This window comes from Conger conger, chromosome 5 (assembly GCF_963514075.1).
Source record: "Conger conger chromosome 5, fConCon1.1, whole genome shotgun sequence".
In the NCBI taxonomy this organism is placed as follows: Eukaryota; Metazoa; Chordata; class Actinopteri; order Anguilliformes; family Congridae; genus Conger; species Conger conger.
Window position 1 is genome coordinate 44421699 of NC_083764.1, and position 11461 is coordinate 44433159.

At 41.6% G+C, this 11461-nt stretch overlaps 1 protein-coding gene across 1 annotated transcript; it reads left to right on the forward strand.

The window, feature by feature from the left end:
• Positions 1 to 4221: 4221 nt before the first annotated feature.
• Positions 4222 to 10345, forward strand: zgc:153115 (uncharacterized protein LOC768186 homolog). The gene is made up of 2 exons (XM_061243930.1): positions 4222 to 5019; positions 7396 to 10345. The coding sequence occupies exons 1-2, from the start codon at positions 4518 to 4520 to the stop codon at positions 7596 to 7598; spliced, it is 705 nt and encodes a 234-aa protein (XP_061099914.1). The 5' UTR covers positions 4222 to 4517; the 3' UTR covers positions 7599 to 10345.
• The last annotated feature ends 1116 nt before the right edge of the window (positions 10346 to 11461 follow it).

An 11461-nucleotide genomic window follows, 5' to 3' on the forward strand; every position in this document is an offset into this window, starting at 1 on the left:
GGGGGGGGTCCTACCAACTGCTGCTGTGGATCACAATGGCAAAAGTTGTGCTTGATGTTTGTTTTAGTTTTGTTTTTTTCTTGTACCAGATTAGCCACACGCATGAAAGCCTTTGGGAGTTCCTTAAGTCCCGCTGCAAAAACAAAAAGGATCTACTTTTAGTAAAGTTTATTTGAATTTTTTTCAGTTCTCCCATAACTATGTGCGCTTTAAAACCCGAAGGATAGAAAAATCTGTATTTTTGTATGTATATAAGAAAGGTAACTCCAAATCTTGGGAGTTTTCACAAACCAACACTTTGGGAAGAGTGCTTTGCATGGGTGTGTGCCTGTATGATGTCACACCTGACATAGATGGCCACACCTGTCCACTGAGGGCCATAACTCCAGGGCTGTTGACAGCCATTGAAAATGTGCTGTTTGTGTTCTTTCTGTCTCTTAACACGAAGCACAGTGCTCACACTCACTCTCCCATGTTATTCATCAAGCCATCCTTCAGTCATTGAACTTGCTTCACTTCAGAATGAAATGGGGGTTGTGTTTTATTGGCCATAACCCAGTGAGAAAAAGACTGAATCTAGACGATTTGACACAGACTAATTTAACCCCAATTTAGCTCAGCTTTCACCTGCATATAGCCTGGGTACTTCCTAGTCTGCTAGAAACGTTTCACTCTTGAACCGAATATAGCCAGGTTTTCACCGGAACGTCTAGATAACTAGACGTCTCTAGACTTGCATTTATTTGGCTTAATATTTGACTATATTTGGTTAAATTACTTTGTCAAAACGTCTCTTGGTCCCAGATTTCCAGACCTCTAGGTTCCGTCTTTTGCACACTGGGAATGAAGGCTGATGCAGAGAGACAAAAATCGCCCTTGTGCGTTTTTCTTGGAAGGTCGAAACTTTTGCTTCAGGTTTCGTTCCAAAGTGCAGCCAGATGGATTGCATTAGACGAACACGTACAGTAGTCTATTGTATGTGGAAAAAGCTACACTGGTAATCTGCCTACCTGTTAATGGCATTCAGTGAAAAGAATTAGGTGACCCGTGTTGTGACGGGCAGTTCGGCTGTGTGGGCTAAAGTCTGGGACCAATACATAGATCTCCTGTATCAGGGATTTGGAAGGTTTCATTCTGTTTTGTCAGAACCAGACTTACCCACCATTACACACAGTGATATACCCTCCATCCACTACACTTGGCTGGATTACTTGTACCCAAGACATTCTGAGAGCCATCGTCTAATCTAATTTTGCGCAAAACCTTTTTACTATGTTCCAATTTGCCCCCCTTTCCTACTGGAATACATTTTTAATGAAAGAGGGAAATAAGAGCACAGTAAAAACACTGCATTTGTTTTAGTGTCTCGTTTTTTTTAAATATGGTTGAATATGTTTATGTCAGACACACTTATACAGGCATTATGTACCTTCAGAACAACCTAGCTAGTCAAGTGCTGGGATGGAGTCAGCAGTGGCCATTCTGATGTAGAAACTGGGTCAATGCGTTTTATGCTAAGCCGTTGGCCTGGATATGAAGTATTAGTTGAACTTGCTGCTAAAGACCACGATCAAATACCTTAAGGTCCATGTTCTTGTATACACTTGGTATACCCTAATTCAGCTTAGGGAAGAGATTCAGTCACACTCCTTCAGTTGAGTTTTATGCAAGATTGTCTTACATTGGTCTGGTCATGAGAAATGTACAGTACACTTGACTGTTTTAGTACCTGTTTTTCTTTCCAAGGCTGCTGTTAACTTGGTTGATTTTGGCTCAAAATAATGAAATGTAACTTTGCCTGAGTTATGGATTTAATGTGTGTGTCTATTTTTCAGCTTTCAGTTGGTTTAAAAAAAAAAAAAAACTCATTTGGTTCTACAACCTTGGGACATGGTAGCCTGTTGGGAGAAAGTTATGTCTAGAGATTATGACCAGAAACACAGCATTTATGAATTTTGATGTTGCCAATTTAAATGTTTTTGGTTTATATATGTTCTCTGCACTCACATCTATAGAAATGTCAATTTGAATATTTTTCTTTTCTTTTTTTTTGGGGGGGGGGTGCACTATTAAGTCTGTTCTATTCAGTAACCATGAGCTTTTTCTTCATGAATTCAGATGTCTTACACCATGAAATTAATTGTTAATGAATCATGCAAAGCCATGTATGTGATGAAAGGGTTGATGGCTGATTGTGTGAATGAGGCTGCAGGGCATTCTGGGAACATGAGTTCCCAGCATACTTGGCTTTCTGCTAATTTACAGTACTGACAGACTGGGATGTTGCACAGATAGCATTGTACAAAGAACAGGGACATAGCTTTGTCTCAATCATGAGTCTTGCTCATGTGCAACCAAAGCATACGAAAGAAGTCTCACTATTTCTCAACCCCAGGCATGGTGGGTTTTGTAGTGTCCTCTCAATCAGAACCAAAGACAACCGACAACCTACCAGATACTGTATCCAACAGGTTTGTTTTTTAACGGAATTAAACAGTTTGGCATGGAGGAGAGGAGGGCATTGGTTCTCTGCCTAGTGTTAGAGGACATCATTTGTATGAATGGCAGATGGATGCAACCATTTTCTTTCAAATAAATTATGGGAGAAGTGAATAAAATGTTTTGTTTTTTAATTGCTGAAATGTGCTGTATCATACTGTTTCGTGCTTCTGAGAGGGTGCTCTTTTGGGTTAGGTGGGGATGATCAGGGAAATGATATTACTGCGTTTTATCGTATCAGCTCAACTATGTTTGTATCCTTTTTGTTTTTTGGGGTTTTTTTGTTTTGTTTTAAGAAGTCATTTTCCTGAAATAAAAACATGGTGTAATTCAGAATACTGTGATATTGCATTTACTTTTAATGCTCAATCTCAGACCCTTTGTCTTCAAAACTCTTTATAGGTACAAAACCCCAATAAGGTAAATGCAAAACATTTACTAAAAAAATACATTTAAACATTGATTTCCACAGTCTTAATTGATAGATTTGAGATTGGCTGGAGCTAAAATCAGCATACATAGGGGGACCCCAGGACTGAGTTTGACACCTGGTTTCAACAGAGGTGGGAAATGTATATTGCTCCCTACTTTGACATGCTGCAGTATCTGGGGGTGAGAGTTATTTTTATTGCAGCATCAGGAGAAAAGTTTGGCTGTGAACCTCAGCAACACTGAATTGGCATGGCTCTGTTGTCTCTAGGCACTCGGCCTAATTAATGCACACGTTAAATTTGCTCCACGCCCATCTTAGGAGATATTCCTGAAACAGAGAAATAAACGTGTATTGCTGGAAGCTGGCACATCTGGTAGGAGCACTTTGAACACAAAGCAGAATTAATCTGTATTTAGAGTGTTTTAAACTGCTTTCCTGCTTATGAGTGTGTTCTGGGAAGGGGAGGGGTTACTGGAGAACATGGCAGATGGGCTGTAACAAAAAGACTCTAATTATCTGTCTGTTTTAATTATTAAAGTACAAGCTTTGAGTTCCCCCTCCCCTTGTTCTTGAGCTACTGGGGAGAGGATTTGGCTGGGTGGGAGTTGGGGGGGGTGGTGGGGGGGGGCGTCTGGTCGGGTCATAGCAGATGGGTGCTAACCCCCTCCCAGCTCTGCTTTCCTGAATGTCATACACCATTGCACCCAGATTCAAACATAATTGCCCTAAAAGCTTGGCTCAGAGATTACTACATGTACAATTAATTCAGTGTATATTACACGCCCTGTACAAGCATACCCCAGGCCAACTATGGCAGTTTTGCCAATTTTGCCAACAACAGAGGGGTAAGGTTTACAACAGCCATGTTGTAGCTTGGATCCCAGACAAAACTGAAACCTCTCAATTGGTCTGTTGCGGATGGTGCACCAGATTCCCTGACATGCCATCTGTGCACACACCCACACCATGTCAGGATTATAAGGTTACATGTGGGTGTTTAATGGACTGTGACCTACCTATCTCCTGTAACTATTCAGATGTAAATGTAAAAACGTTATTGCTTATTTTTATAAGGAATTACATTGTAATGCTGTAAATTGAATCCTAATATTTAATATATTAATACTGCGTCTTGGTAAATGTACCAACAGAGATTACCAGTCTGCCACTGTTCATTTAAAGAAACTACAGTGAACGTTGGTGGAATATTTAGCTCCCACGCCCTCGGCACCTCCCACTTCTTTCAATATCCACTTCCACGCCTGTAATTTACGTCAGTCGGCGGCGTCACTCTGCGTGTTTCCCTCTACCGGGGGCGTAGGTTGGACCGGCTCTTTCAGACACAATGAACCAGGAGATCTACGTAAAGCACGCTATCTGCGGCCGGGAGTGTGCTTGTGCTGAGGGGGCGTAGAATTCGGTTTATTTTTTTGTTTCGCTTCTTCTTTGTGAACCGAAATATACATTGTTAGCGCTTTTTAATATAGTTGTGCCATCAGACTGATCTCGAAATTCGTGGATTCGACCAGAAGCACACTGGAGGATCCAGTACACTACACTGAATTGCTATATTAGAAGGAATACCATGTCGTTTGCCTGTGCTGACTATTTCGCCGCTGAGTGCCTGGTGTCTATATCTAGCAGACCTGTACTGCACCGACCTATGCCGGTAGCCCCGACCGCTCTAGATCCTCCTCGAGGCCTTCCTATTGTGGAGCCAGAGGGGTCGAACGAGGACAGGGAAGTGCGCGACACGCTGAATCTAGAAGGGGCGAACATGATGACTGTCGCTGGGATTCTCACTAATCTTAACGGCAAGTTCCGCCCCATGTCGGCCTACTCCGAGAGCAGCAATTCCTCTTGTGGAGAAAGCGGTTACACCACGTTGTCCGATTCTACCACTCCGACACCCACCATGACTCCCTCGGCTACCCCAACTCCGGGACAGCACAATCCATCCCAGCAGCTCTGGATAGGAGGAGGTCCGCCTCGCTCTCCCGTGAAGCGACACCCGTGTACCTTCGATGGCTGTGACAGGGTTTATGGAAAATCTTCCCATCTGAAGGCGCATATCAGGACCCACACAGGTAACGTTAAATTGAGCATCTTAATAGCTGTACTCTGAGGTTATTGGAATTCGTCTGAAATTAATTTAACGTCACCATATTTTCATAAAAAATTATCATAGCTAGCGATAGAGGACATGCGAGACAATGCTGTAGTCGTTATTCTGAACTTTGTGTGGCGTTTGAGGCCAACCCACCACGCTAGCTTGCGCCATAGCTATGAACTTTTCGACCACGTTTGACTCCGAGAAAGCGATCACATATTGCTTAAGTTAACGTTAATGCGTTAACGAAAGCAGAATGTATTTTGATTTCGTATAGAAAACAAAAATGTATATACGGTCATTATTTCATACACACGATGGCTTGCAAAAATATATGATGGCATCTTTTTGTTCCGATGTTGGGGGAAGGGTGGTGGAAGCCGGGGTCATTCTAATGTCGTTAGCTCATGGCTCGCTACAGTACAATCCGTTGCTAAAGAACAAAAGCGGTAGAAAAGTCCCAACTTTGGTACAGAGGGCAGACATTTAAAAACAAATGGTGAAACGGTACATAATTAAACCCACACCTACATGCATGTGTACTATAGGTAACATGGACGTTGCTAGCTAGCTAGCATCAATTATGAGACATCGAGAGTGGGTGTTTGGTCATTGTACTAGAACGCCAATTTAGCTTGCCAGGGTGCAACGCCAGCTCTAGCTATTTAACTACACTCAGCTTGTTCGGTCAACTGTTTATTTTATTTTTTGTCTTCAAAACGGGTTGTAACGTAACATTTCTGTAATTAGAATAGAGCCAGCTGCTGCCATTAAACGACTCTCACGAACGTACTTGTATTATGTTACCATCCTTACAGCTAAACAAAATTGCACAATTATAACTAACGCAGCCGGCTTGTTTGTGGCCTTCGTTAGCCCATTTTGTCTTCGCATCGAGCCTTTGTGCTGACTTTTTGTAGTTTCCCTGAGTGGAGCCTATGTGTCGCTATTGGTCAGCTGTGCTGTCTCATAGTTTGCTTATGAAAGTAGTTTGCTAGTTTGTGGGAATTCATACGTTTCGTTGGTGAGAGTTATGGCAAATTTCAGTCACCGACATACTGCCAAATATTTGGTATCTTATGTTGGCACACTGAACCAGCATACGCACAGACTGCATCTCCAAACGCACAGTAACCACATTGCAATGTGAATTTTTCTTCCCATGTGGTACAGTGAGAATAGCCCCCTCTATAGGACCACCAGTAACTCTAACGGCAGTCTGAATTCCCATACTCGCATTTTGTCTGTATATGGTGCATCAATTCCTGTAGTCCTATAAATAACTCATTTATACTATTACCGTAATAGTTTTTACGAGTAATGGAAGTACAGTAGATTCAATATAACATAAACGCGTTGCTTACAAGTTTAAACAGAAGTTAAGTGTCACTATGGTGCTAACGCATAGTCCTGAGATGGTGACAAACACTCTGAGCACTTTAATAGGTATTTATTAGACTTATTTTTTAGACGAAAGTATTCTGCTGCTGTAGCCTACCCACTTAGAGGTTTGACGCATTATGTGTTCAGAAATGCTCATTTGCATACCGCTGTTGTAATGTGTGGTTATTTGTGTTACTGTCACCTTCCTGTCAGCGTCGACCAGTCTGAATCTTCTCCTCTGATCTTTCTCATTAACAAGGCGTTTCTGCCCACAGAACTGTTGCTCACTGGATGTTTTTTTCGCACAATTCTCTGTAAACTCTATAGACTGAGTGTGAAAATCCCAGGAGATTTGAGCAGTTTCTGAGATACTCAAACCACCCTGTCTGGCACCAACAACAACACACAACAACATTCCATGGTCAAAGTCACTTAGATCATATTTCTTCCCCATTCTGACATTTGGTCTGAAAAACAGCTGACCCTCTTGACCATTTCTGCATGCTTGTACGCATTTAGTCACTGCCACGTGATTGGCTGATTAAATATTTGCATTAACAAGCTGATGTACAGGCCTACCTAAAAGTAGTCGCTGAGTGTATAGTTTTTGTACTTTCATTTATTGCTATTGGAGCTGGGTATTGGTATTTCCAGAAGCAGTCCTAATCAAAACGGCAAAAACAACCTTCAATGGAATGTGGTACCACCACTATCAACAGTTTGTCTAGTTTAATCCGCTGAACAGTTTGTCTAGTTTAATCCAGGGTACAGTTACATAATTGTACCTTGTTAAAATGATTCCTGTGTGTGTGTGTGTGTGTGTGTGTATGTGTGTATGTGTGTATGTGTGTATGTGTGTATGTGTGTGTGTGTGTGTGTGTGTGTGTGTGTGTGTGTGTGTGTGTGTATGTGTGTGTGTATGTGTGTGTGTGTGTGTAGCAGTCACTCTAATGCAGTCTCTCTGTTTCAGGTGAAAGACCCTTCCCCTGCACCTGGCCGGGCTGTGAGAAGAAGTTTGCGCGCTCCGACGAGCTGGCGCGCCACACCCGGACCCACACGGGCGAGAAGCGCTTCCTGTGCCCGCTGTGCGACAAGCGCTTCATGCGCAGCGACCATCTCATCAAGCACGCCCGCCGCCACCCCGACTACCGCCCCTCCATGCTCGGCCGCTGAGCAGCACGAGAACCTCCCAGGGGCTGCGACCTCACCCCCCCGCCCCTCACCAACCGCACACACCCACAGGACTATATCTGGATCACACACACTCTCTCGGTCTCCTTCTGTCTCTCTCGGTTTCTCTCTCTCTCTTTATTTTTCTCTCTCGTTCCCTCCCTCCCTCTCTCTGTCTCTCTCTCATTTACATTTTCTAAACATTGCAGCTCTCACTAGCTCATGGCAGCTGAACTCTTCCAAATCTGCACAAAATGACAGAAAAACGCCTTCTCAGAGTTTTAGATGTCCGTCATTCCACAAGTTTCCAGCGTTAGGCTGGATGCACCACCAGCTGCATGTGATGCAGTTTCCTTTTTTTATGTTTTTGTTTGTATTTTTTGCATAGTTGTATTATTACATTAGGCACATTTTCGGCTTCTTTATTGCTGTTGGGATGATGGTGAACTACCTTTCCAGAAACCCTGAGGTGGTTTGTGTGGTTTCGGGAAGGGAGTTCTCCCATCACCCTTTAGTGCACAGCAGCTGGCAAGCAGCATCCATGGAATTGTGACTCATGGAAACGTGCAACATTATATCCATTTCTGAAGCAAATTCTCAATGCTTAAAGCTTCTGCAGTAGAAGCAGTGTAATGAATACTATTAGAAGTAATTCTTGTGAATTATAGTCCTTATATTAGGGGTGACCGTATACACTTGGCTAGGCTAGAGCTGCTTTTGTGTGTGTGTGTGTGTGTGTGTAGGGGGGTTGGTTGGGAGTCGTGTGTGTGTGTGTGTGTGTGTGTTTGAGTGTGTGAGTGTGAAAGATTTCGGTAAAGTGATCACTATCTCCATTGTCTGTCCTTCTTCAGGGCAGATGCCTTTCTCTCAGCGAACATGTCAGGAACTTCAGAAAGCCTTAAGATATTTCATACATATTTGCACATAGTTTACAGTTGCAACATTTTTTACAGGTAAATGCAATAAAGCACTTTTCTTCCAGGTTTTTTTAATTCAGCACGGCTGCTAGTGGGATAGCCTACACTGTTGAAACATTGTTTGCAAATGAACACTGTGGAATTGAACCGGATCTGTAAAAAAAAAAAAAAAAAAAACCTGCCCTGTAGTCTAGACTTGCCATGTTTGTCGTAAAGGACAGAGCGGTGTGGATTGACCGTTTCATACAGGCTTCAGGTAAACATTGCGGTTTAGAATACGTCCGGTTTATGCTGTATACATGGGCATTCGTGTTTGTAAAAAGTGAACTCATCCAAAGGAGCCACAGTCAGGAGACGCTTCAGGGTCTGAGGGCCTGCAGGTCTGCTCACCTTAAATCAGCTAATTTTCACCCAATTAACCAGGTGTGCTAGTCTTTAATCAATTAATGCTGCGTTAACGAGAAGCAGCAGACCCCGTGACTCTCCATGACCAGGGTTATGAGCCCTGGCTTAAGAGAGTACCTTCTGTTCTGTTAGACGGTGCGTCTCTTCTCACACTTCACATATCTTCATTGTTTACTATACCAGTTCAACAATAGTTACTTTATTACACATTTAATGTAACTTTACATTGTATTTGTACTCTGTTAGCCGTGTGCATACATTTGAGGAGAAGTAAAAACAATTACATTTCAATAGCTGAAGATTCACAAGGCAATTGTGGTCTTGGACAATACCGAAACATCCTTTTAGGCGATAGCTGCTGGCAGGTATCTTGGAAAATTTTGTTACTTCAAACCGAAACCAAATATTTGAGAAAGGAATCGATACAATTATAAAATAATAAATGATGACGACATTCAGGTTTTTAAAAGATCTCGTCATCTTAAGTTTCCATTTTGGTTTTTAAACTTCTGTTGGGTTGGAAAGGGTTTGCCCCTTTTTTGAGTTCACTTTGCACATTGGCCAGTGCTGGACACTGCGGTATCAGTCCCCAAAGTCGAGCTGAAATTTGATGTTCTCAGAACGAACGAGGGTAGTGTAAGCCAACAGAGTATACCTGCATAATTGCATTGATTTCACATTTTTTCCATTCTACACTTTTGTCCCTATGAACATTTTCTCGTCCTCCTTATTTTCCTTTCAGCATATGCATTTGTGAATAGTTAACCATAAGTTGAACATTAGTGTAGTTGGATTTAAAGTGGCAATGTAATGAAAGTTCTGACCAATAAAAGGTGATTGATTGCGTAATGGAACGGTTGGTCGCACTGATCAGTTTAAGAACCTGACCTGTGTTTAGAATATTTGCTAAGATGTCTTATTTTAGGCCCTAAGTTTAGACACTGTATATGTATATTGCTGTGTACACGTATACATTCACAGAAATTAAGACATCTTTAAGATTGTGGCCTGTTTTCAATAGTGTTTTTAACACTAAAAACGTGTGATTTTTTTTTGCAGTCCTATTTTTAAAGTAAAATCCTGGTGGTTCTTTTAGACCCTATAGCAGGATGTTGAACTGTCTTATTATAATTTAGTCTATTCTTTGGGGAGGGGTTTATGGCTTTAATATTGAGACATGCTTCTGGAAACTTCCTCTCAGGTGTCTTAATTTATGAGCTAAAGCTTTTTGTGTACAACCTCTATGTAAGCATGTTTTGTTTTTTGTTTCTTTGTATTCAGGTGATTAATTTATTTCATATTTGTGTGGTTGAAATTTTTATAGCTTATTTTGTGGTCTGATAAAAAAACAACAATAATTGGTTTCATTGTTTGCTAAGAAAACTGCCATTGCTTTTTAAATACAAAATAAAACTGTTAAAACAATTATATATGTAGTTACATTTGTTTTACTGTTGCTCTTGACAAGGTGCAAATTCAAGTAATTGTAAATCAAAATCAGTCAAAAAATATACTTTGTATAAGGATTCATAGATATTTTAACACCATTCCATTCAACAATGTGTTTTTACTTCATCAAGAGTGTACGAATGGGAAGGTGGCTGTTTACTATTATCTACAAGACTACTCCCGCATTGAGCGGACTGGCCTCTGGGCATATATGTATGCCAGTTCTTTCCACCAAGGTAACTGGTTCCTGAAGCTGTTCGCACCAGTTCCAGTAGATTTGATCAGAGTAAATGGTTTCAACCAGGACAGGGCTCGCTGCTCGATGTTAATGAGAGGTCAGAGGAGAAGGGCCAGACTGGTCGAAGCTAACGGTAACGTGACTATGCATTAGCACCATAGTGAAACCTCTGTTTAAACTAGCAGTACTCACCAGTTGGTACTGCAGTAAGCAATGCATTTCTGATATTGCATCTACTGTACTTCCACTACTCGTAAAAAATATATTACAGTAATAGTATAAATGAGTTATTTATAGGACTACAGGAATCGATGCACCATATACAGACAAAATGCGAGTATTGGAATTCAGACTGCCGTTAAGAGTTACTGGTGGTCCTATAGGGGGGGCTATTCTCACTGTACCACATGGGAAGAAAAATCCACATTGCAGCTAAAATATCAGATCATGTACGTAAATGGCTGAGCTAATTAAATAACAGAAGTTGGCAGAGACAGGCCCTCCTTGCCAAACTTGCTGTAGGTCTTATTAGGTGGGTGTAGAGTAGGTGTAGTCCTTGGCTAAGATGTATATGCCAACAAGTGTACTTGTAATCATTCTTATATTTAGATATAAACTCAGTGAGCACTTCATTAGGTATTCTTTACTTATTTTTTAGACTTTAAGATTCTGCTACTGTAGCCTATCCACTTGGAGGATTGATGAGTCGTGTGTTCAGAGATGCTCTTCTGCATACCGCTGTTGTAATGTGTGGTTATTTGTGTAACTGTCACTTTCTTGTCAGCTTTGACCAGTCTGGCCCTTCTCCTCTGATCTCTCTGATTAACTGCCCACACCACACACCATTCTCCGCAAAC